This window comes from Hylobates moloch, unplaced genomic scaffold (genome assembly GCF_009828535.3).
Source record: "Hylobates moloch isolate HMO894 unplaced genomic scaffold, HMol_V3 SCAFFOLD_8, whole genome shotgun sequence".
NCBI classification, from domain to species: domain Eukaryota; kingdom Metazoa; phylum Chordata; class Mammalia; order Primates; family Hylobatidae; genus Hylobates; species Hylobates moloch.
Window position 1 is genome coordinate 96,211,466 of NW_026652283.1, and position 26,977 is coordinate 96,238,442.

The window sequence follows — 26,977 nt, forward strand, 5'->3', positions numbered from 1 at the left end:
CTGATGCAGCTGGGCGCGGTGGGTCATGCCTGTAATCCCAGCACTTTGGGAGGCCGAGGCGGGTGGATCACCTGAGGTTGGTAGTTTGAGACCAGCCTGACCAACATGGAGAAACCCCATCTGTACTAAAAATACAAAATTAGCCGAGCGTGGTGGTGCGTGCTGTAATCCCAGCTACTCGGGAGGCTGAGGCAGGAAAGTCGCTTGAACCTGGGAGGCAGAGGTTGTGGTGAGCCGAGATCGCACCACTGCACTCCAACCTGGGCAACAAGAGCAAAACTCCATCTCAAAAAGAAAAGAAAAGAAAAGTCCTGATGGTTTGCTCCTTAAGCATGCATGCAGCAGATTGTCATGCTAGGTGTGTTTTCCTTTGGGCTTCTTGTTTCTTATTATGCCAAGCCCCATATCTATCTTCAAGGCCATGCTTTCTCCTTGGACAATTGCATCCTAACAACAGTCTCTGACCTCCCAGTACTCCAGATTACCACCCCTGGCCACATGCTCCCAATGTTGGCCTTCCTAAGAAGCCCTCATGGTCCCCTGGGCATGCTGATCCCTTTCCCAGCCTGGCCTCACATTGCCTTCAACACCTCTGCTGTCTCCTAACTTCAGGACTCAGTGGTTCCATGGCCTCTGCTCCTGGTTCCAGATGAGGCCATTTATCCTCTTTCTGTGACTGAGGTGGAAGCGAACAGCTGCTGGCAAGAGTAGCCTAACACCGACAACCCAGGAAGTGAGAGTCATAGACTTTCTCTATAATTTGCCCCTTGTTACACCTTGAAAACATGCCACTGGGGCCGGACATGGTGGCTCATGCCTGTAATCCCAGCGCTTTGGGAGGCCGAGGAGGGAGGATTACTTGAGGTCAGGAGTTCAGGACCACCCTGGCCAACATGGAAAAACCCCATCTCTACTAAAAATACAAAAATTAGCTGGGCGTGGTGGCATTGCGCCTGTAGTCCCAGCTACTCGGGAGGCTGAGGCAGGAGAACTGCTTGAACCCGGGAGGCGGAGGTTGCAGTGAGCTGAGATCATGCCACTGCACTCCAGCCTGGGTGATAGAGCGAGACTCTGTCTCAAAAAAAAAAAGAAAGAAAAGAAAAGATGCCACAGGGCTATCTGCCACCAAGTGTGAAGACAGGCTCAGAAAGGCCCACCCCTACCCCCAGTTCCATTGGTTCTGTTTGTTGCTTTCTGGGCTGCAGTATCAGGAAAGTGCTTGACCCCAAGCTGGACCTGCCTCCACCAGCCTTGCCACCCCTGAGTCCAATAGCAAATGTACAGCTTTTCTTTTTCCCTTCCCTGATCTGACACAGCCATGGAAACAAGACACATTCCCCAGTTAGGTATTGAGAACAAAGCTGTTATAAACCAAACACTCACTCCATGCTGTCTCTCTTCTGGGAGTTGTTTTTTGGGCCTGCTTTTTTAACAACTCTATTGGGTTTAATTTGCATACCATAAACTGTACTCATTTAAAGTATAAACTTGGCCAGGCGTGGTGGCTCATGCCTGTAATCCCAGCACTTTGGGAGGCCGAGGCAGGTGGATCACCTGAGGTCAGAAGTTCAAGACCAGCCTGGTCAACAAGGTGAAACCGTCTCTACTAAATATACAAAAATTAGCCGGGCGTGGTGACGGGCACCTGTAATCCCAGCTATTCAGGAGGCTGAGGGAGGAGAATCGCTTGAACCCGGGAGGCAGAGGTTGCAGTGAGCTGAGATTGCGCCATTGTGCTCCAGCCTGGGCAACAAGAGCGAAACTTCATTTCAAAAAAAAAAAAAGTATAAATGTATCTGAACTGTCACAGGTGTATACACTCATGAAACCACCATTATAACTAAAATATAGAACACTTCCATCATTCCCAAGTTTCCTTGTGCCCCTTTCTACCCTAGTTTTACACACTTCATCTCATTTAATCTTCACAAGTCTGGAATTCCATAGAAATGGCGAGTACCTATTTATAGATGGGAACACTGAGGTACAGGAAAGTTCAGTGACTTGCCTGTGTCGGACACCAGAAAGAAGCAGAGCCGGGGTTTAAAACCAGGCATGTCTGGCCAGAGCAGTGGCTCATGCCTGTAATCCCAGCACTTTGGGAGGCCAAAGCAAGCCAGTTACTTGAGGCCAGGAATTTGAGACCAGCCTGGCCAACATGGCAAAACCGTGTCTCTCCTAAAAATACGAAAATTAGCCAGGTATGGTGGCACATACCTGTAGTCCCAGCTTCTTGGGAGGCTAAGGCATGAAAATCACTTGAACCCAGGAGGTGGAGGTTACAGTGAGCCAAGATCACCCCACTGCACTCCAGCCTGGGCAACAGAGTGAGATTCTGCCTCAAAAAAATAAAAATAAAAAATAAAACCAGGCATATCCTGTCCTGATATCTGCATCATGCTACGTGCTGCCTTCAGGGGCCCTGAGATGGGGAGGAGAGCAAGGCCTCGGGGTAGCACACCTGCTCACTTGCAAACTAGCTGTCCCCTCAGTAAGTTCCTTTGCTCTTTTCTCATTTCTACAAGTATTATTTTGTTTTCTTAAATTAACTTCTATTTCTGTTTTTCTCCATCTTTTAATTTCCTTCATAGAAGAAAGCATGAGACTGAAACTGAATTTAGAATTTCCTTGTCAGGAACAAAAATTGCCATATTTGTTCAGAGGTTTATTGAACCAGTGGTTATTTCTGGCTTGTCTGGTTGTCTTTTTTAAAATTACTATTTTTAAAGGCTGTGTAGCCAAGAACAGAGGGGAAAAAAAAAAGAGGGTACGTGTGGGGCTTCCAGAAAGGCAGCAAAGTGAAAAAAGATGGAAAGTAGCAGCCCTGGGAGAACCCTGGATACTGGGCTCTGGCCTGTCTCCTGCAGCCCCCAGCCACATCCCACTCTGATAAAATACACAAGCAGTGCACAAGCCAGCCTGCACTTTTCAGTCCTGACGTATGACTTTCTGTGCTCTTCTGTTTTCCAAAAGTAGCAGTTAAATATAAATGCACAGTGAATGACCTGCATTTTGCCGGGAGAAGCCACAAAGCTTACATTTCCTAGACTTGTTTGTCTAAATCAGAAGGCCCCATGTTGTGATAGCACAGGTTTTCACAGAGAGGGTCGGGTGAGGGCAGAGCTCCAAGGATGGCTGAATGATCTGAATCAGAGTGCAGACTCAGGAAAGCAGAGGGGAGGTGAGAGATACAGCACCTCCACAGGCAGAGAGCTGGGCTTCTCCATCTTGTGGGCAGAATGTGCTTGTTGGTTGAAATCTGGTGAATAACAAATGTTACTGTTCCCCATGGGGAGAAAAATAAGCTTTGGATACTTCCTCATAAGTAGGCTAATTGTAAACACTCATTCTTGTCTTCATTTGAGGTTTTGGGGAAACTGTGATACACTGACAACCTGTTTTTAAGTCAGGACCTTGACCTGCGAACCTGGGGAGACAGGAAGAGCTTAGTTCGGGGCCCTGGGCTTCTGCCCAGGGTTGCTGTAGCCTCAGGGAGCTCTGGAGGCAGAACCTTAGACACACATACAGAGACACACACACACATACACACACAACCTCATGCACATCCACGCATACACAGACACACACACACGCATGCATGTGCACAAACACACATAGCTCGGACTGTAAGTGCCCAGGTCAAGGCCACAGCCAGGGTGAGCTGACCTTTCCCAGATCCTCGCTCTAATATTAAACACTAAGCCAGTGTTTCCTGCACACAAAAAAAGTGAGAGAGGAGAACATACTCATCTTCTGCCTGTGTTCCAGGTGCCTTTTGACTTTATGTTATATATATATATATGTATATATATATTTTAGATGGAGTCTCGCTCTTGTTGCCCAGGCTGGAGTGCGGCGGTGTGATCTCGGCTCACGGCACCCTCCGCCTCCCGGGTTCAAGCTATTCTCCTGCCTCAGCGTCGTGAGTACCTGGGATTACAGGCACACGCCACCACGCCCAGCTAATTTTTGTACTTTTAGTAGAGACAGGGTTTCGCCGTGTTGGCCAGGCTGGTCTCAAACTCCTGACCTCAGGTGATCCACCTGCCTCGGCCTCCCAAAGTGCTGGGATTACAGGCATGAGCCACCAATATTTAAGCTCATGGGATGGGTAACACAGGAGGTGGAAGTTAGCAGACATTGATTATCCCCAATACTGGAACTCAAAAGTCATTTATCATTCTTTGCCTCTCTCATGAATCAAATGATGCCCTGGCTGATGGACTTCCGGACTGCATCAAGCTTTGTAAAAACTGTAATTCACACCCACTAATTCATCTCTTCACTAATTTATTTATTTATTTATTCAACAAACATTTATGGAGTGCCTACTGTATGCCATACACCATGCTGTGGGCGGGGGGCATACAAAGGCAGGGGGGACATGCCCTTGTTCTCAGGAAGTTGCTGGGCTAGCAGAGAGTTGGGCAGCGGTGACAGCGGTGAACTCTGTTCTGGATGGATGCTGTTCCCAGCCTTCTGGTGAGTAACACATTAGTCCCAAACTGAGACCTTTTAGGGTTCAAGTGTCAAGCACCATCAAGATCTAAATTGGTTTTACCCTATCCTTATAAGAGCATGAAGTGTTTCTAAGGTATCTTTACCCAATCCCTATATAACATACACCTTTCATTTTACCAGTGAAAGCCCATTTCTAATATTTATCATTGGTAGTTAATAGGTCACTAATTTTACCAGTAGAAAGCCGTTTCAGATATTCAGGGTACTAATTAGCAAAGCAATGTTTTTGGTCAAGATAAAAATAAAGAAGTACTTGTATTAGCCACATCTGGAGGATGATTTTTTCTAGTGGGAATGCTAACTGTCCATCCCAGAGTGAATTCTTAATTGGAATACCAGCAGCAGCTGGGTTGCAGCTTAACATAAGTAACACATGGGTAATATTACACAGTGTGTTTTCTTTTTCTTTCTTTTTTTTTTTTTTTTTGGAGATGGGGGTCTCACTCTGTCGCCCAGGCTGCAGTGCAGTGGGTCTTACTATGTTGTCCAGGCTAGTCTTGAACTCCTGGGTTCAAGTGATCCTCCTATCTCGGGCTCCCAAAGTGCCAGGATTGTAGGCATGAGCCACTGCACCTGGCCACACAGTATATTATTCTTGAGATAGCACAGACGTCTTAAGATGAATGAATGCCTACTGTTGATAGAAAATTGAATGACATTTTAACAAAGTACTATATTGTTGAATTACATTTTCTTTCCCTCAAAGATTATAGCCATTGTTCTTTTTTCGTCTACCACTGAATATGATGAGATGAAATTTTAGGGAAGCCTGATTTAATTTTGTTCTTGCATGGGATTTGCCTTTTCTTCCTGAATATCAGTTGAATTATTTCTTCATCCTTGTCATTCAGCAGCCAAATACTGTGCCAGTTTTTCCTGGTACATGGTGTCCACTTTTGATTGTCTATTTATGTTTTTACTTAAGAGTAAGATAAATACAGAACATTTCAAAAATCAAAGATTATAGAGTTCAGTGAATTATCATACCATAAACTCACCCGTGTAATAGGCACCCAGGTCAAGAAGTATACATCACCAGCCATCCAGAAACACTCCTGGTGCTCCCTTTCAGTCCCAGCCTCCCTTAGAGTAACCACTATCCACACTACTTAAACCATAAATTACATTCACCTCCCTCACTTGAATTTTATTTAAGTGGAAGCATACATTATGTACTCTTGTGTATGGCTTCCTTTGCCCAACATTATGTCTGTGAGACACATACATGTTGCTCTGTGAGCTGTTCATTCTTTTTCTTTGCTTTGGAGTATTCCATTCTACTGTTAGGATTATTTTTCATTGTTTCATGTTTGGAGCTATTATAAGGACATTCTTGCACAGGTCTTTTGGTGACCATGTTACATGTATTCCTCTAGAGTTTTGCATTTTCTAGAATTTTGTCTATATAATTTAGAGTTGAATTGCTGGATCATACGGGTGTGTGTGTGTGTGTGTGTGTGTGTGTGTGTGTGTGTGTGTTCGTTCAACTTTAGTAGATAATACCCAACAAGATAATGCCCAAATGGTTGTAACAATTTATGCTCTGAAGAGCAGTGTATAAGAGTTCTGGGAGCCTTACCTCCCCACCAGCAATTGGTATTGTCAGTCTTGTAAATTTTTAGCCATATTGATGGGTATGTTGTGATATCACTTAATTTGAGTTTCCCTGATTAATGATGTTAAGCACCTTTTCATATGTTTTCTGGCTATTAGAATACCTCATTTGTGAATTGCCCATTCAATTCTCCAGGCCATTTTTCTACTGGGCTGTCTATTTTATATTTATTTGTAGGAGTCCTTTATATTATTCTGGATACCAGAACTTTCAAGGTTATTTATGTTGCAAATGTCTTCTGTTAGGTAAGTTGCCTTTTCATGTTCTTCATAGTATCCTTCATAAACAGAATTTTAATGTAGTATAACTTATTAATCCTTCCCTTTTTAAAAAAAATTGTGATAAAAACCACATAACATAAAATTTACCATCTTAACCATCTTCAAGTGTGCAGATCAGTAGTGTTAAGCATATTCACATTGTTATGAAACAGATCTCCCTAACTTTTTCATCTTGTAAATCTGAAACTTTATACTCATTAAATAAAAACTCTTATTTTTCTCCTTTCCCTCAGCCCTTGGTAACCACCATTCTACTTTCTGTTTCTATAAATGTGACTACTACCAAAGCCTCATGTAAGTGGAATCACACTGTATTAGGTTTATTTTTGTGACTGGCTTTATATAAAGGAAACTATATATCTATATCTATATATCTTGTTTTTTCTTTGAGACAGAGTCCTGCTCTGTCGCCCAGGCTGGAGTGCTGTGGCAAGATCTTGGCTCACTGCAAGCTCCACCTCCCGGGTTCAAGTGATTCTCCTGTCTCAGCCTCCTGAGCAGCTGAGATTACAGGCAGGTGCAACCACACCTGGGTAATTTTTTTTTTTTTTTTTTTGAGACGGAGTCTCGCTCTGTCACCCAGGCTGGAGTGCAGTGGTGTGATCTCAGCTCACTGCAAGCTCCGCCTCCCGGGTCACGCCATTCTTCTGCCTCAGCCTCCCGAGCAGCTGGGACTACAGGTGCCCGCCACCATGCCTGGCTAATTTTTTGTATTTGGTTTAGTACAGATGGGGTCTCACCATGTTAGCCAGGATGGTCTTGATCTCCTGACCTCGTGATCCGCCCACTTCAGCCTCCCAATGTGCTGGGATTACAGGCGTGAGCCACCACACCCGGCCATTTTTTGTATTTTTTTAGTAGAGGCACGGTTTCACCATGTTGGCAGGCTGCTCTAGGACTCCTGACCTCAAGTGATCCACTCACCTTGGCCTCCCAAAGTGCTGGGATTATAAGCATGAGCCACCGCGCCTGGCCCAGCCTATATATTTTTAAAAGAAACAAAAAGGTGGCCAGGCGTGGTGGCTGACGCCTGTAATCTCAGCACTTTGGGAGGCCGAGGCAGGCGGATCACGAGGTCAGGAGATCGAGACCATCCTGGCTAACACGGTGAAACCCCGTCTGTACTAGAAATACAAAAAATTAGCCGGGCGAGGTGGCGGGCGCCTGTAGTCCCAGCTACGCGGGAGGCTGAGCCAGGAGAATGGCGTGAACCCCGGGGGGTGGAGCCTGCAGTGAGCTGAGATCATGCCACTGCACTCCAGCCTGGGTGAAAGAGCGAGACTCCTTCGCAAAAAAAAAAAAAAAAAAGAAACAAAAAGGTATATTTTAAAAATCAGGTTAAGGAAGTTTCCTCATATCCTAATTTCTAAGAGTTTTTATCTTGTCGACTTTGTCAGATGCTTTTCTAAAACTCCTTTTTTTCAAATATTAAACCAATGATGAATTCCTGGGATAAATCTAACTAGGTATAATGTATTATTCTTTTAATATATTAACTTTTAATATATACTTAATATATTAAAGCTTAACCCAGCTTACCGACGTTAACTTATTGCTGGATTCAGTTTGCCAACATTTTATATGGGACTTTTGCATCTATGTTCAGTGAGATTGGTCTGCAATATTTCCTTTTTATCATGTCCTTGCCAGGTTTTGGTACCAAGGTTACACTGTATATATAAAATAAATTGGGAAGTATTTCCTCTTTCTGTGTTGTCTGGAAGAGTTTGTATAAGATTGGAATTATCCTCCTAAACATGTGATGGAATTCATTGGTGAAGCCACCTGCACCTAGAGTTTTGTGTGTGTGGAGAGATTCAGTTTTGTTAATGGTATATAAAAATTTTCTATTTCCTCTTATGTCACTTTTGGTAAGTTGTATTTCTCTAGAAATTTTTCTATTTCATCAGAATTTTTAGTTTCCTGGACATAATTTTTTTTTTTTTTGAGATAGAGTTTTGCTCTCATTGCCCAGGCTGGAGTGCAATGGCACCATCTCAGCTCACCGCAGCCTCTGCCTCCCAGGTTCAGATTACAGGCATGTGCCACCACGCCCTGCTAATTTTGTATTTTTAGTAGAGATAGGGTTTCACCATGTTGGCCAGCCTGATCTCAAACCCCTGACCTCAGGTGATCCACCTGCCCCAGCCTCCCAAAGTTCTGGGATTACAGGCGCAAGCCACCGTGTCCAGCCAGCTTCCTGGATATAAACTTTTATCATGAAGTCCTGCTATTGTCTTTTCTAATACCTGAAACATCTGTGATGATGCCTTTTTTATTCCTAATTTTTTTTCATTTGCATCTTCTCTAAATTCTTCTTAATTAGTCTTACTAGGAGTTTATCAACGTTACTAGTCTTTTCAAAGAATTAACTTTTGACTATGTCAATTTTCTCTATTGTATGTTTTTTATTTATTTCTGCTCTTTTAAAAATCTTCTTCTTCTATTTCTTTGTGTTTAACTTAATTTTCTTTACCCAGCTTCCAGAAATCAATGTAATTTTTCAGCCTTTCTTCTTTTCTCACATAGATATTTAAAGGTATAACTTCCCTGAGCTCAGCTTTTGCTGTTTCCCACAAGTTTTGATATGTCATATTTCCTTTATCATTCAGTTAGAATGTTTTCTGATTTCCACTGTAATTTCTCCCTTGACCCATGAGTTATTTAGACATGTTTTAATTTCTATACATAGGGGAATTTTAAAGTAATTTTTTGTCTAAGTTAATCTCACTGTGACCAGAAAATGTATGTATGATTCAGTCCTTTAAAGTTTGTTGATACTTCTTTTATGGTCAATTTTGTAAAAATTATTCTATGTGCACTTGAAAAGAACATTTATTCTATAGTTGTTGGATGTCATCTACGTATTTCAAAGAAGTCATGTTTATTAAATGTGTTGTTCAAATCTATATTCTTACCTTTTTTCTATGTGTTATAGTTATTAATGATAGAGATGTTTAAAATATCTCACTATGATCATGGATTTATCAGTGTCTTCTTTTAGTTCATGTCTGTTAGATTCCTATATTTTGAGGCTATATTATTAAGTACATACAATTTTATAATTTAATATCTTCCAGATGAATTAAAACATTTATCTTTATGAAAGAGCCTTCTTTATCTCTACTAAATATTTTTTGCCTCAAAGTCTTTTTTGTGGTTAGCCTCTTCATGACTTTTTAAAATTCTTTTACTTTCAACTCATCTGTGTACTTATATTTAAATTGTGTCTCTTATAAATACCAGGTACATGGGTTCTATTTCTTTATACAAGCTGGCAACTTTTGTCTTTTAATAGTAGCATTAATCCATTTTACATTTAACCATCAGTAGATTTGGGTTTAAAATTACTGTCATTTTTGTTTTCTCTCTTTCCTATTTGTCCTTTGTTCCTTTTTCTCTGCTTTCCTGCCTTCTTTTGAAGCAATTAAGCATTTTTTACTTATGATGTTTACCCCTTCTATTACCTTCTAATAGGCTTTTACTCTCCTTTTAGTGGTTACTCTAGAAATTATAATAGGCACCCTTGACATATAGAAGTTTAATATTAATTAATAGTTACACCATTTCCTGGCTAATTTAAGGCCATCAAACACTTTGACTCCACTTACCTCCTCCTAGCTTCTATGCTATTGTCAAATGTTTTGAATGAATATTATGTGTGTGTGTATATGTTGTTGTTTTATGCAGTCAACATTCACTTGGCTCTGCCTCCATATTTACTATTTCATTGTTCTTTCCTTCCTGCATCTCTGAGCTTCCATCTGTGACATTTTCATAGAGTAAGAAATTCCATATTGGCAGTTCTTTTCTTCTAACATTTTGAATATTTTATCGCATTGTCTTCCGGCTTTTATTGTTTCTTTTGAAAAGTCACCTCTCAATCTTATTGTTGCTTTATCAAACATTATATATTTGCTTTCACAGGTTGCTTTTATGTTCTGTCTTTGGTTTTTAGCAGTTTTAATTTGGTATGGCTATAGGCAATTTATGTGAATTTATTTTGCTTGAGGTTTGTAGTGATTCTTGAATATGTGTCTTCTGTCTTTTTTTTCTGTTTTATAAAATTCTCAGTCTGCTGTATTCTTTGAAGTTTCTAACTGATTTTTTAGTTCTGTCATGATGCTACATTGGTCCTGAATTTGATGCCTGAAGTTCATAACCACCCTTTTCATAACATTCTGTTATTTTACACATTACCTTTGAGCTTTGTTTTATTGCACTCACTTTCTTATTAAGTTTTGTATTATGAAACAGTCCTTTAATCCAGAAGAGGGAATGGTGGCTGTAAGGGGACAAGTCAGCTGAAGTAGTATGTTGCCCAGGCTGGAGTGCAGTGGCACGTCATGGCCCACTGCAGCCTCAATCTCCTGAGCTCAAGTGATCCTCCTGCCTCAGCCTGCCGAGTAGCTAGGACTACAGGTGTGTGCCACCACACCCAGTTATTTTTTTTTTAAGAGATGGAGTCTCACTTTGTTGCCAAGGCTGGTCTCACTCCTGGCCTCAAATGATCCCCCTGCCTCAGATATTTTACTCGTTTGTTTGTTTGGTTTTAATATATCTGGGTGTGACTGGGCATGGTGACTCATGCCTGTAATCTCAGCACTGTGGGAGACTGAGGTGGGAGGATTGCTTGAGACCAGAAGTTCAAGACGAGCCTGGGCAACATAGTGAGACGGTGTCTCTATAAAACATAAAACAATTTTTTTAAATCTGGGTTCTGCTTTTTCCTCAGAAATGTTTTAAATGTTCTATATCAAAGTTTCCTTCCCTTGCACAATGTGAAGTCTTGGCATTTCGGATTCTGTCAGGAAGAAGCAGCCCTCCTGGTTACTGGTCTGGTTCTCTCCATCCACTTTGCTTCTCTCTAGGATTTGCTGACTCCCAGGACCATTTCTGAAGGGTGAGAATGGGGTAGGAGCTAAGCCAGGTCACGCTTGTCCAATCTTCTTTAGAACCCTCTGTTTCTCCTCTTGGTAACTAGTTTATGAAATTTGTTGCAATATATTATTCCCTTTTCGTGAGGTTGCTATTGGTAAAATGTTTTTGCTGATGTTTAGTATAGTTTCATCATTTTTAGAAATTCACATTCAGTAAGCCTAGTTTTATGTTTGTGTTTGTGTGTGTGTGTGTGTGTGTGTGTGTATGTGTGTGTTTGGTGGTGTTTCCCCATTTTGGTAGGTATGGGGGAGGGAAAAATATATGATACAGTTTTAACTGGAACACTTAGATATTTTCAAGTATAGCCTGTAATGCACCCTGCTCATAAGACAATTTTGGCCTGTATCCCCAGTACATATTCAAGTGGTCTGGAACATAAGTGCTGAGGTAGAAGAAGGAGGAAGAAGAGCAGAGTGATGGGCAGTCAGAAGCAAGAACAAAAAGGCAGGGAGCACTGGGGCAGATGGAAGTGAAATATGGGGTGTGGGTGGAAGAGACACGGAAGAAGCCAGAGCAGAGGTTACAGCGAGACTTGTCAGGGCCACAGATACTCTTAGGTGCTGGAAGATTTTGAGTATCCCTACAGTCACACTTCTTTTTAGCTGTTGGTTATTTGGGTAGAATTCTGCCTTCCCATGGACAGTATCAGTCTTGGCATCTGCAGAGATGACAAGATGGCGGTCCATGAGGACAGTGAGGAAGCACTTAGACTCACCACCTACCTTGACACCGACAGCCTGCGGGCTTTCCCATCACCTAGGACTGCCTTTGGCAAAGCTCTGTGCAAATGTTGGTCCCTTTCATCATGCTGACTGAGTTCAGCATAAACAGCTTGTTTACTCCCAACAGTCTGTGAGCTATAGTTGATGACCTGAAAGAAAATGAATGCACTGTCCGGATTTGTGCAAGCAAGAACGGGAAATGACAAAAATACCATGGAATAAAATAGAATCTGGGGTTCTTCACGGTTTGATGTCTTGGGGCTGCAATGAGGCAACAAAAAATACTCCCTAATAAAATGACATGTGGAAAGAGACCTTAAGTTACAGCTGGTGCATGAAGTGATGGCCTATGCTTTCGAGTGGGTGGAAGCTTCTTGAGGAAAAATGATCTTGGAGAGTTACTGCTTCCTACCTTATCCTCTCATGAAAGGGGGCCGGGTTCTGGCTGAGAACAGGGATATTCATCCTCAACAGCAGAACCTCTAGGAGACAACTGGCAAACGTGTATTGTTTCACAAAGATAATTTATTCTGCAGTACTGCAGGATATATTCTTTTCTTTAATTAAAAACAAATTGATTGGGGCAGATTTGGGGCAAAAATGACCAGTCAGACATGTGGAATGCTAAGTTTCTTTGCATTAGGAGCAAACTTTGATGGCGCGGGGTCACCATTCTGCTTGAAATCGACTAGCAGTGGGGAAGGAGTTCTGCTAGGCTACCCTTTGAAATTGATAGGGATGTGGGCACCAAGGAAAGGCTGGGATGAGAAGAGATGCTCACACCAGCCAGGCTGTGGCAGCGATTTGCTCACCAGTATGTGAGGGTGTGTGTTGTGTGCGCGTATGTGGTGCACACCTGTTTGTGTTTGTATTCAATTGGTCCTTCAACAATGGTGTCTTTTCAGAGGGACTTCTGGGTATTATGAGAGACTATGGGTACAAGTAATTCATTCCGTGTAATTTAGAAGTGGGTCTATAGTCCTCTTGTGTTTTGGGAGACTGTGCTCCTGGAAACTGATCTCAGTGCTGAACAGTCTTAAGGTAGGGATGAAGAGAAGCTTGGGATCTGAGCTGTTGCAGACTTTTCCTCATTTTCCTTCCAGAACCATTTACTCTTTCACTTACTCAAGAATACCTATAAGAATACCTATAGTAGATAAGCACTGTTCTACTTTAGGGACACAATGCCTTGGGCCCTGCCCCCCAAGCAGCTCATTGCTAGTGTGTTAGTTAGCTTTTTCTGCATAATAGACCATCCCCAAAAAGCTTAGTAGCATGAAACAACAATAATTTATTCTGCTCCAGTTCTTTGAGTCAGCAGTTTGGGCTGGGCTCACTCAGGTGAATGTGGTCAGCCACAGCTGGCTAATCTAGGGTGGCCTCAGTTGGGACGTTTACCTCTCCTTCATGGGGTCTTTTATCCTTCAGCATCCAGGTTTGTTCACATGGCAGCTGGCAGGGCTCCAAGGCAGAGAGCAAAGGCAAGCAACACTTTCATTGTGTTCAGTAGGTCAAAACAAGGGACAAGGTCAGCCCAGATTCTAGAGATGGAAAAATGGGCCCCATCTTTTCACAGGAAGAGGTGCAAAGTCACATTGCAAAAGGACTTGATGCAGGGAAAAGTGGAGATTTGTGGCCATTATTGCAATCTGTCTTCCACAGCCAGTAAGTACACACATGTGCACAAGGAATCTAACCACCTTATCCTGAGGTCAAAGATATAAGTCGTGACCTTCTTAAATCTCAGTGTGACTTGTCTGTATGTTTTGGGTAGATTGTAGTGAAAAGTTCTGTCATAGTGGCATTCATTTCATTTTGTTGTTTCTTGAAGGAAGGACAGTACTTCAATGCAAAACCTAATGCTCATTCAGAATGTTGGGTGAAAATTTATGCACACAAAATCTTTGAAGTTCAACCCTATAGGATGCAAGACCATGAGATTCTGTCCCATATGCCCCAAGCGGGGAGGGAGTATTTTTCCTGTTCACCAGTGATCCCAAGCTCTAGCACATAGTCAGCACTCAGTGAGGTCTGTTGAATGAAGGAGTGGGTCAGTGCAGGATTTGAAATGAGGATATAACAGGGAATGTGAAGGGCCTGACTGAGCCCTGGGAGCCTGTATTTGAATTCTACAAGGCTCATAAGAATGGTCCAGCCATCTGATGTGTTTTTTGTGTGAGGTTTTGTGAACAGGACACAACGGGGTGTGATTGGGCTGTCCTTTTCTAAGCATAAAACACACATGCATTTGATATTTATCAGTGATGTTTGCTCTTCATCCACTGTTTCCCTTTTCTGGCTGAGGACACATGTAAAGTGATTGGGCTTACATTTCAGGAGCAGATCAGAAAAGATTGTTAACTTTTATTTATAACTCTGTCAGTCATTAAATAAGCAAGATACAGAGTCTTATTCTCTAACAGCCTTTAGAAATAAGCCAGATACCCACTAATCTAGTTTCAGAGCCCAGGAATGCACCACATGACACCTCAGCATTCCATCTAGACCTTGGCTCTGGAGCTCTGTGCATTTTGTTCTTCCGAAGTTGAAAGTTAAGTGGGAGAAGCAGTCTGTTTTAATAATTTAAGTGTATCTTCCAGTAGGACTTGGCTTTCAAAGACCATTGAGAGAGGGGAAGCTCAAAGGGCTGCTGCTGTCTTCTGAGGACACCAGCTTCTTGAGCTTTCCTGACCAGTTGATTCCCCGCTCATGGGGCTGTCCTTACATTCTGATCTCCTAGTTGTGGGGCTCTATTGCTTCTTATTCAGTTGAATTCAGAATACTTTACAGCATCATCTCATGACTTGGAAGTTTTACAAAGAGCAAATCAGTGTTTTAAAAGATGCATTTGGGGGCCAGGTGCGGTGACTCATGCCTGTAATCCCAGCACTTTGGGAGGCCGAGATGGGCAGATCACAAGGTCAGGAATTTGAGACCAGCCTGGCCAACATGGTGAAACCCTGTCTCTACTGAAAATACAAAAATTAGCTGGGCGTGGTGGTGTGCACCTGTAATCCCAGCTACTCAGGAGGCCGAGGCAGGAGAATCGCTTGAACCCAGGAGGTGGAGGTTGCAGTGAGCCTAGGTTGCACCATTGCACTCCAGCCTAGGAGACAGAGCGAGCCTCTGTCTCAAAAAAAAAAAAAAAAAAAAAAAAGATGCATTTTTGAACTTAATTATAAAATACATACAAATCATAAGGCTACAAACCAATGAATTATCAAGAATAAACACAGATATTTCGGCGTTGACACAGGTGAAGAAATTGAATATTGCCAGCACCCTAAAAGTCCTGTTTGTACCAGACCCAGTCATCACCCCTTCTCTCCTACCCAAGTGTAACCACCATCCTGAGTTCCGACATCCACAGATTAATTCTGCCTGTTTTTAAACTTTATATAAATAGAATCAACACAGAGTGTGCACTTTTGTGCCTGGCTCAACATTATGGCCATGCAACTCATCTATTTTGTTGTGGGAAGCAGTGGTTGGTTCATGTTTATTGATGTACAGATTTGCGTTGTTTGAGTATACCATAACTGATGCACCAGTTAATGGACATTTGAATTGCTTCCAGTTTTTTACTATTATGAACATTCTTAGGCGTGTCTTTTGGTGCCCATTTGCACACATTATTTTTAAGTGTATATTTAGGAGTGGAAATGCTGTGTCATGGAGCATCCATATGTTCAATTTTAGTAGAGATGCCCAGTTTTCCATCGTGGTTGTTCCAGTTCACACTCCCACAAACAGTGCTATATATCCTAGTTAACATTTGATATTGTCGGTCTGTTTAATTTTAGCCATGCTGGTGCTATGCAATGGTATCTCATTATGGCTATAATTAACATTTCTCTCTTACTAGTGAGGTTGAGCATCTTTCCACGTTTAATGACTAATCTGATATCTTTCTGGTGATGTGCCAAGTCAAGTATCTTGCCAATTTTTCTATGGTTTGTCTATCTACTTAGTATAGATTTGTGGGAGTCCTTTTTAAATTCTGGATACGAGCTGTTTGGAGGTTATATGTGTTGCAGATATCTTCTCTGACTCTGCCTTGCATTTTAACTCTCTTTGTGGTAGCTTTTAATGAACAGGAGATTTTAATTTTAATGTAATCCAGTTATCTGTCCTTGTGCCAATACCACAGCCTTAAAAGGTAATTCAGTTTTGTAGTAAATCTTGAAATGTTTTGCATACGTCTTCCAGCTTTTTCTTTTTCAATATCGCCTTGTCTATTCTTGCATTGCATTTCCATAAACTTCCATCCATTGCATTCCCATAAACTTTAACATTCAGTTAATGTCTGAGACTTTTATTGGAATTGTATTAGATCTGTATAGGTCAATTTGGACAGAATTGCCAGCTTAACGATCTTGAGCCTTCTACTACATGATCATGGTCTATTCCCCCATTCATTTAAGTCTTCTTTAATTTTGCTTAGCAATGTCTTATATCAGTCCATGTAGAAGTCTTGAACATCTTTTATTAGATTTATTCCTATGTGTTTGGTTTTTTTAGTGTTATTGTAAATTGCATCCTTTTAAATTTTAATTTTCCGTTTATTGACAATATTTAGAAATACAATGATGTTTATATTTACTGTAGACCTAGTATCCCTAATAAACTCACATGTTTTTTGTTGTTGTTGTTTTTGAGTTGTTGTTTTTGTTGTTGTTGTTTTTGAGTCTCACTCTGTCACACAGGCTGGAGTGCAGTGATACGATCTTGGCTCACTGCAACCTCCGCCTTCCAGGTTCAAGCGATTCTCATGTGTCATCCTCCTGAGTAGCTGGGATTACAGGCCTATGCCACCATGCCTGGGTATTTTTTTGTATTTTATTAGAGATGGGCATTCGCCATGTTGGCCAGGCTGGTCTCGAACTCCTGGCTTCAAGTGATCCACCTGCCTGGGCCTCCCAAAGTGCTGGGATTACAAGTGTGAGCCACCATGCCCGGCCTAAGCTCAGATGTTAATTTTAGTTACATGTAATATTCATATGTAGATTATTTGGGTTTATCTATGATACACAGTCATATCATCTGTGAATAATAACAGTATTATTTATTCTGTCCCAGGCTTTATGCTTTTAATTTCCTTTTCTTATGTTCTATACTGGCTCTGTGCCTTTGGAGCTAATGAGGTTTTTCCCTCTTGCCTTCCAGATGAGGCTGAGGCACACATTGACTATGAAGATAACTTCCCTGATGACAGATCTGTGTCATTCAGAGAGCTCATGGAGGATTCCCGGACAGAGGCAGACGAGGACAGGGGTCAGGGAGACTCCTCTGAGGAGGCTCCAAAACAGGACCGTCTGGTCTCCATTTCTGTGGGGAGAGAAGACATAGCACGGGATAAAGCCTTTGTGCCAACCACAGGCTTGCCTGGTGCTGGGAGCAGTGTCCCCGCAGATTCACCAGGATCGCGGCTGCTCCAGAAGCACTTGTTCTGGTTTCCTGCTGAGGCTTTCCACAAGCCTGGGTTGGAAAAGGAGGTGGATGATGACACCAAAAAGCAGTTTTCTGCTGGAGACAACCACAGTGGTGTAAAATTCGTCCCAGGTGAACCTGAAACCAAGGTGACCTACGGCAACACTGATGGTCCCTCAGGGCCATTTGTGGGCAAGAATGACAGCAAGGCAGGAGATCCAGTGGTGAGCAGCAGTGATGAGTCCTGGTTAGATGGCTACCCTGTGACAGATGGGGCTTGGAGGAAGACAGAGGCAGAAGAGGAAGAAGATGGGGACAGAGGGGATGGGTCGGTAGGACTGGATGAAAACGTCCTAGTTACTCCTGATCAGCCCATTCTTGTGGAAGTTAAGAAGCCCAAGAGTAGCACCCTCACACCAAGCGAGGACATGATCCATAGTTCAGTTCTTCCATCTCGAATGCTAGACGTGGAAGCTTTGGCGCTCAGACCCGTGAATGCTTCTGAGACTGAGGGCATTGGGGATGGTGACTTGACCAAGTACCAGTCAACTCTACCCTGGAGATTCACCACAGAGGAGTCTCCCCTGGCCACCCTGCCCTACGAGCTCACCAGCTCCACCCTGGAGATATTAACAGCGACCACTGTCAAGCAGACACCTAACCACATCCCCTCAACGATCATGGTGACCACCCAGGCTCCAGTAGAAACCACTGTTCCTGAGATCCAGGATAGCTTCCCATACCTGCTGTCTGAAGACTTCTTTGGACAGGAAGGCCCCGGGCCTGGTGCAAGTGAGGAGCTTCATCCCACCTTGAAGTCGTGTGTGGGGGATGGATGTCCTGGCCTCAGCAGAGGCCCTGTGATCGCCACCATTGTCACCGTCCTTTGCCTACTGCTGCTCCTGGCAGGTGTGGGGATGGTGTGGGGCTACCGCAAGTGCCAGCACAAGAGCTCCGTGTACAAGCTGAATGTTGGCCAGCGGCAGGCTCGGCACTACCACCAGCAGATCGAGATGGAGAAGGTCTAGGCACCTTTGGAGTGGGTTCTCCCAAAGCCACTTGGGAGGAAAATAACTGTGACACATCACACTGATAATTCACTAGAGCATGATGCAGGTGGACTGGGGCTCGTCATTGTTTCCTCAGCCCTTTGTTTTATAGGCTGAGAAGTGTCTCTGGAGCACCTGGGAGGGCAGGGAGGCTTTGGTGGCATCACCACTCACGTCAATGTCTCCTCCACTATCTGCCCTGGAATTGACTACACTAATCCCAGACCTGTGCTTTGGCCGTGTTTCCAGTGTGAGGTCAAAAATCGCCTCTTCCTTCATCACAGTATTATCTTTTTTTTTTTTTTTTTTTTTTTTTGAGACAGAGCCTCATGCTGTTGCCCAGGCTGGAGTGCAGTGTCACGATCTGAGCTCACTGCAACCTCTGCCTCTCAAGTTCAAGCAATTCTCCTGCCTCAGCCTCCCAAGTAGGTGGGATTACAGGCATGCACCACCATGCCCAGCTAACTTTTTTATATTTTTAGTAGAGATGGAGTTTCACCATGTTGGCCAGGCTGGTCAAGAACTCCTGACCTCAAGTGATCTGCCCTCCTTAGCCTCCCAAAGTGCTAGGATTCCAGGTGTGAGCCACATCACAGTGTTACCTTTTTGAAGAAAGAAAATCACCAGCTTCATGCCCTGAAATTTTATGAATAGTCATGATAAACCAAGTGTATGAGAGCAGTATTATTTAGGACATGGATATTGAATTATTGGGAGAGGAATATGGAAGAATAATGGGTTGTTTCCTTTTAATGTTGTGATGTTGCTGAGGGCAGATGAACCAAGAGCCAGGACACAGTCTAGAAGCGTTGAGGTTTCTTTTTTCATTGTTTCTTGAAATTAGAGAGAATTTAAGACTGACATTTTGTTGGGGGAGGTGAGGAGTGAAGAAACCACATCCCCCTCTGTTCCCTCCATTCTGTGGGACAGCCTGTCATTTATTTTATTTTCAATCTTTCATGGTTAAGGATTTGCCATTATTTTTTAAAAACAAAGTTAGCTTTGTAACAGTAAGTACCATTTCCTCTCAGAAGCAGTGGCCTAGTTGTCCTTGACCAGTCTGTGCCTAGGAATGTCTTGGAATTTTTGCCAGGACTAACAAAACTCAGTCCTTGGTTTCCTCTCTCAGGATTAACCATTTCTCTGAACTCCAGTAAGAGAGAATGACAAGGGAGAAAAAAAAAAGAAATGTTTTCAGAGGGCCAAACACCAGGATATCAAGTATGGGCACATACTTGATGGAGAAGCAGAAGAATCTGTGAAAGAATATGAAATGATCTGTGCCGATCTGTTCTCTAATGTGGAAACTGGGAGCTCTGTGGAAACAGAATCCATCCTGTCTGTTGGGTAACCCATTTCATAGCATCTAAATCATCTTAGGGTGGCTCAGCGAGGATGGTTTATGGCAGTGGTTCTCAAAGTGTGGTCTTCAGACCAGTAGCATCAGCATCACCTGGGAATTTGTTGGAGATGCAAATTCTCTAGTCCCACCCTGGACTCAGGAAACAGGAACCCTGGGAGTAGGGCCCAGGTCTGTTTTTAACAAGCCTTCCAGGTGATTTTGATGTGCACTCAAGTTTGAGAGCCTGTTGGTTTCTAATAACCTCAAATGTGAACTTCGAGGCCAGCTGAAGCCCTAAAGGCACAGAAGATGAGTATGTGGTGTGTGTTGTGTGGAGGTCAGGCATGGCTGTGTGCAGCTGAGGTGGCATTTGAAGCTGCCTAAATGCCACCTGCAATAGTCTCCTGTATGTTGGCACAGAAATGAAACATATTATATTTTTCTAATATGAATCACCTTCTTGGAAGTAGTTATCAGTGGTAAAAGATGATGAATGCAACACATTTATTTTGAGACACCATAGCAGTCTAAGTGTTTTTGTGTGGTAGAGGGAAATCCTGATCTTTTTTATGATTGAAAAATTGTTGGTGGTGTTTTACCTAAGGAAAAAAAAAATTCGCAACATGTTTTCTACCCTGCCACCTCTTTTCAGCAAGCTTTGGAAAAGTAATAGGCGAAGTAGCTGTAAAGAGAGGCAGCATAATCAAAGATCTTAGTCCCCATAGTTGGGTAAAATAAAGCCTGAAGGTACCAACTAGAATACATATGCATCAGACAAAGTCAAGAACAATAGGAATAAAATGCTTTCTGCATGTAGCCAAAGCAAAACATAATAAAAGCCAGAGACTGTATATATTCATAAATTAGATCCTAATCTACTGCAAGATAACTTTTCTATTTTTAACTATATAAAATAACCTCTGTCTCAGCATTGGGACTGTGTTAGTAACTATTATTGTGGAATAACCCAGAACATTGGATTTATACCAACAAATAAATAGGCAATATTAATACAAGCGTATTAATAAATTTATTACAAATTATTAATACAGGTAAATGTTTTATTTGTAGACATGGACTGTGAAATAAACCCAACACCTCAGTTTTTAAGTTCTTATTGGTGTGGTATCCTCTAAATTAATGTTATAGAATCTAAAAATGCATGTTGAAAGGGAATGATTAAAACACTGTAAATCTAAATTGTATGTCATGCATGTTTTGAGAATGATGAATGTTTAATGCTCATGAAAATTGGGGGAGGGGGTTCTATTAACACAAAGCTTCTGAGATATTTAAAATAAATAATTATTGCCCCAACAGTTGCTGAATGCATTTTATTTCTAGGCTACTGCACCATGGTTAAAAAAAAAAAAAAATTCTCGCTGGGCACAGTGGCTCACACTGGTAATCCCAGCACTCTGGGAGGCTGAGGTAGGCAGATCACTTGAGGTCAGGAGTTCAAGACTAGCCTGGCCAACATGGTGAAACCTTTTCTCTACTAAAAATACAAAAATTAGCCGGGCGTGGTAGCACGCTTGTGGTACCAGCTACCCGGGAGGCTCAGACAGGAGAATTGCTTGAACCTGGGAGGCGGAGGTTGCAGTGAGCTGAGATCATGCCACTGCACTCCAGCCTAGGGTACAGAGCAAGGCTCCATCTCAAAAAAAAAAAAAAAATCTCTAGTAATCTTGAAAATAATGTCTTAATACTTGCTATATCTAAGATCTAAGACTGCCCTTTCTAAACCTAACTCTCAGCTATGTTACCTCCTACAGCAGGATTTTAGGGAAGTTTGTGGCACTCTTGCCCCTCCTCCCTCCCTACTTCCCTCTTCCTTGCCCCTCCTCCCTCCCTACTTCCCTCTTCCTTGCCCCAACCAGAGACCACTCACTTCACTGCAACGAAACGCCCAGGACCTCGCTATTCAAAGTGTGGCTCCTGCCCCAGCAGCACAGGCACTGTGAGCTTGTTGGAAGTACAGAAGGATGCTCAGGTGGTGGGCATGAATGGTAAAGCTTGAGAAGCACTGGCCTAAGAGAGAACTGATTATCCCCTTTCCCCTAACTCACAGGACACTCAAAGGAGTAATTAGAGGGTTAGCTGAAGGGACCGTTCACAAAGGTGTGGGGAGAGTTAGGGGAACCATCAAGGGATGGTGGGGACCTGTTAGGGAACCCAGCAAGAGCTCAGCAATAGAAAAGGCCCTGCAGGACAAGGGATCTGGCATCAAAGAGAATGCAGCCAGTGTCCAACTGTGGCCTGGAGGAAGCAAAGATTTTAAGGACCCAGACCTTGTCTCACCCTGCCATCTCTTGTTGGCATGTCCCAGTGGCAACTGGAAATCAGAGGGTGAAGAAGCCCAGGCAATGGAACCATAGAGATCAGGCTTCTGGGACACCGGGCATGTTGGAGGGGCATGTTGGAAGAGATATGAAGGGCAACTAGCAAATCCAGCTCAGACACCATCAGCACCAATCCCATCTGCCTTACGTCCATTTTCACATCCATGACCACCACAGATCCATGCCTCCCAAGCCTTCCAATGTTGTAGACATTGTTGATGCCCCTCCCAGGTCCCCTTTGCTAGGTAGGTGAACCTGTCTTCCAGCTGCCCTGAGTGTTGGCTGTTAAAATGCTCATAAGCACGTAAGTGCACGCTTCCAACACAGAGAATTGCCCTTGGCCTATTGGGAGTTCCCTCACCCAGGAAGTTAGACCACCTTATACTCTGCTAGGGCAGCCTATAACCAATGACCAGCTCTCATGGGAATGCAAAAGGCTGGTCTCCTTGCCTCAAGATGGGACCAACTCCAATATGATTCATGCCCCAGAGCTCCCATGAGATCAAGCTGAAGCCAGTCTCCAACTGAAGACACATCCTTACTAGCTCCTTCCTGCTTCTCTCACACCCCTTAAGAGCACCCCATCACTTCCCTTGCTTCAAAGGATCCTGACCTAAGACATCCATCAACACTCAACTCTCATTCCCTACACCTCCTCTCCTCCTCAGTCCAGATTTTTTCACCATATCCTCTGGAATTCTTGGGCTGACCTGCATGTCCTCCACCTCTTCTTCAGACAGCTGTTGCAACTCTCCATAACGTGGACTTCTTTTTGTGCTGGCTGGTTCCTCACTCTTTCCACCTGCCTCATTCTACTCTTCTTTCTCCTGCCTGCCCTTTAGTGGCATGCATGGAGCATAGTTGCTGTTGACAGTCACGCCTGAAGATGCTTTGGGTCCCTGTTTGAAACAGATTCCAAATGCTTTTCCTAGTGGGATTCCAGATCTCCTCTGAAAGACAATCTTCCTGGGGAAAGGCATGAGCCTCTACTGCCTGACAGGACCTCAGCCAGCTCTTGGCTCATGGCTAGCAAGGACCACTGACAGGACCTCAGCCAGCTCTTGGCTCATGGCTAGCAAGGACCACTGACAGGACCTCAGCCAGCTCTTGGCTCATGGCTAGCAAAGACCACTTCTCCTGCATGAGATCCAGGAGTCCCGGGCCTTGAAGTTTCTACTTTGTTAGATGAATGTCAGAAATTTCACAGGCCTGAGAAAACAGAGCTCATTACAACATAGCTTCTAGAATGTGGTGAAGACATCCCCGTCCAGTGGATAGAATAATAGAGAATAAGCAAAGTAAAACATTTAATGTGATTTAAAAAAACAGAAAGCTTTTGTTTTCAACTATTTTCTAATTTTCAACAAGAGTGAGCTTGTACATACCACACTAACCCAAAGAGGGGAGGCAGAAAAAGACATCAGCAACGGTCTTTGGAGTTTGGCCTACTGGCTGCCACCCTAAAGTGGGAGATAAAACTCTGGAATCTATCTTGTATCTGTCGGCCAAATTGCTTAAGTCCTTCCTCTTCTCTTCTCGTAAAATGAGGCACTAATATCTTACCTGCCAGCTCCAAGAGGATATAGAGCCAACTCACTCATTCATTCAACAAGCAACGAAAGCCAGCTATTTGTGTGGGGACAGTGTCAAGTGCCAGGATATGTGGCTGCTCACGCGCCGGCCCTAGACGGAAAACACTCTAAGGATAACGATGGCTGCTCTTGATTCTTATTTCTGGGGTAGCAGTGGGTCAGTCAAGGCAAAGCCAGGCTGTCATGGTGTCTTCTCTTTCAGGGAGATGTCATGGGCACAGGCATGGGGATCAGTCTTGCCCCTGGGGGCAGGCACAGGAAGTCCATGCATAAAACCTTTGGCTGAGGCTTACTTAAGGTTCCTTTCCTTTTTTTCTTTCCTCCCTTGTACATAGTTTAAACTCTCCACACTAGGTCATTCAGGCTTGGAGTCACCAGAAAAAAAGAAGTCACTGTTTGGGGGATGGCAGATGATCAAGAGTTCAGACAGCTGCGATGAAGGATTAGTTGTGGGTTTTTCTCAGTGCCTTGCTACAAACTGTGTTGCAGTTCCATGTTCCGACACTATTAAATAATGTTTTCTCTGGCACCAATCCACCTTTTCCCTACAGTTTAAGTATTGATTTTTTTTAACTGAAGTAGCTTCGGTTTACAGCTCACATTTAAAACTTAGAAACGTTATTTCCATAAATGTTGGCAGAGACTGGTCACTGTTTATTCCACCAGCAGTCATAATAAACCCCTTCCCACTGACAATCTAACAAATCATTTTCTGTTTGCCACTAAGGTGGGTTCAATAAAATTTTTGTGCTCTTAAAATTCCCCTAATAAGAACTCCTGAAAGCACACATTTCCTTCCTAAGGCAGCCCTTGTGGTCAGTGCTCGCAGTGGCTCTTTCTGAATTCCAGAGGTGAGCACAACAGGTTAGTTGTAGTAATTAGAAAGTCTCGAAAATCAGGAAGATATTAGTATGTTGCATATGTCGGTATGTGCTCGTTTCAATCAGTCAGTCACTTTTAAATACATGGGTGTACACAAACCTCCCCTCAGCCCTTCACTTCTCCACAAGTCAAGTGTGAACAGTAGCAGTGGCCACAAGGAGTACCTTTAGACCCTTCCCAGCGGGTGCGTCCTGCTTGGATGCCCTGAGTGGCAAGGGGGCTGGACAGATGCCCCACCATGATGGGCGGCCTCCCCACCAGCCTGCAGAACCAAACAGCAACCACTGAGCTCCATGCTAATGGGTCAAAGGACAAGCGAAGCATCTTAGAGCGGGCCTGGAAGCTCCCACAAAGCTTACAAATGTGTTTGTTTTTTTCAAGACGGGCCAGACTGAGGCTGAACCAATGGGGTCTCAATCCAGGAATCTTCTAGGCTCTTCCAAGAAACACACTCAGGGAGGTGTTGGGTTGAGGTCATTGAGTGCAGCCTGCACATCAGGGTTTCATGGTAGGTTTGGAAGACCCAGCCCACTTTTTTTTTTTTTTTTTTTTAAGGTTTGGTTTCCTTTGAAATAGAAATTTTGGTAACTCAGCTCCACAGCCTTCAATCAAAGCAAAGTACTGACAATATTGACTGTACTATCACCCGGGTCCTCAGGGGACATCACTAGGGTAGGGGTGGAGGTGCTTTTCAATCCCCAGTGAAAGGAGGCCAACTTCAGAGAGTGAACGAGGACCCCCCCCCACCATGCCAACTCAACCCATATGTGGAACAACATCATGTACAGAAAGCTCACCCCAGGCTCACAAGACAAGGACCCAACAGTACCTCTGCAGGGCACAGAGGTGGAGTGAGTCACAACACCCAACCCAGCCTGGGTCCCTGTGGACATCGGCTTTCATTTTCTCACACAGCTGGGAAGGACCCTGCAGCCGGGGGCTATAAGGGGAGAGTTCACAGCTGCTGGGCACACTATTTACAGACTCAGGAATCCCGGAGCAGGGCGTCCACTTGCTGGGTCCCCCACTACTTTCTAGTCCTGCTTCATCACCCTCTTCCCCACTGAGTTCAAAAGGAAGTTTCTCTGGTGGAGTAAAGGGTGGGGTGAGGAAAGAAAGGAGAACCCGGCATCCCGTGGGTGAAGGCCATCTCCCCCAGCAGGAAGCCACGTAAGATCTGACGCATCGCTGGGATTGGGGGGCTGCTGTGGACACGGTGCATCCATCAGTAATAACACTGACTCCTCGGGCCAAACACCCCCGCTGGGAGTACAGACTTTGTGGACATGGGCAACTTCAGCCCAGGACAGAAGTGGTAGGGGACTGTCCTGGGTTGGGTACCCTCAAAGGAGAACCTGATGCAGGGATTCCTGTGCAGCTGAGTGAGGACGTGGTGTCAGAAGGGATGAGGGAAGCAGGATAGAGCTGAAGGAGAAACAGAAGGATGTGCCCGAGTTCCCCGAGGTTGGTAGAGTGTTCTGGGGGATAAGGGAAGCCCAGAAAAAGCACAATGTGTGAGTGTTCCACCCCAATTAATCACCATTAGACAAAATCCCAAACACTCTATCCTTTTATTCCTTCCCAGGCTATTGCAGGAAAAGTCTTGTTTCCCAAACGCTGTGCCTTTCTCCTCTTGCCTTCAACCCTGGAGGGGCCCAACTACACAAGTGGCTTATTTGGAGAAGGGAATGACGTTGAATAAAGAAAGCTCAGCTTCCAGAACACCACACTCTCTTGGTTTTCTCTGACTTTAAGGTAACTCCTTCTCAGTCCTTTGGCTGATTTCCCATTTCCCAGAGAGCCCAAGGGCTCCATCCATAGCTCTTTTCTGTTGCTTCTCAGTAATACTCAGAGACAATCTCAGTGGCCCCTCCAGCAGCATGGCTTTAAATGCCACTGACATGCTGATGGTTCAGTAGGGGGCGCTGTGGTGCCCTGCCAGATCCCTTCACACAGCCAGTGCCCAGGACCCCCACCTCCAACACACTACCATGCATGGTAGCTGCCAGATGCCTATACAGCCTCTTTTCCAGAGACTTGCCCTCAACTGAAGCCACTTGCCTTCAAATGTACCCACACTCCCAGAGAACTTCTCACAGCCAATAAATGACTGATAAAGGCTTTTGCAGGTTCCTTCTGAGAGCACCCCCCACAATAAACCCAGTGCATTCAGATCCCTGTCTCGAGCTCTGCTGCAGACCTGACCTGAGAAAACTCTCCACTTTGATTTGCAGCCAGAACCTCCCATTCCAACCACAGC

The 26,977-nt window shown here is 43.8% G+C and overlaps 1 protein-coding gene across 1 annotated transcript in view; it reads left to right on the forward strand.

Moving 5' to 3' along the window:
- Positions 1–18,860, forward strand: part of SUSD5 (sushi domain containing 5) — a 67,680-nt gene extending 48,820 nt beyond the window's left edge. Inside the window, exon 5 of the mRNA XM_032162203.2 lies at positions 17,247–18,860. Within this exon, the coding sequence (XP_032018094.1) occupies positions 17,247–18,538 (1,292 nt within the window). The 3' untranslated portion in view covers positions 18,539–18,860. The remainder of the gene's footprint in view (positions 1–17,246) is intronic.
- The last annotated feature ends 8,117 nt before the right edge of the window (positions 18,861–26,977 follow it).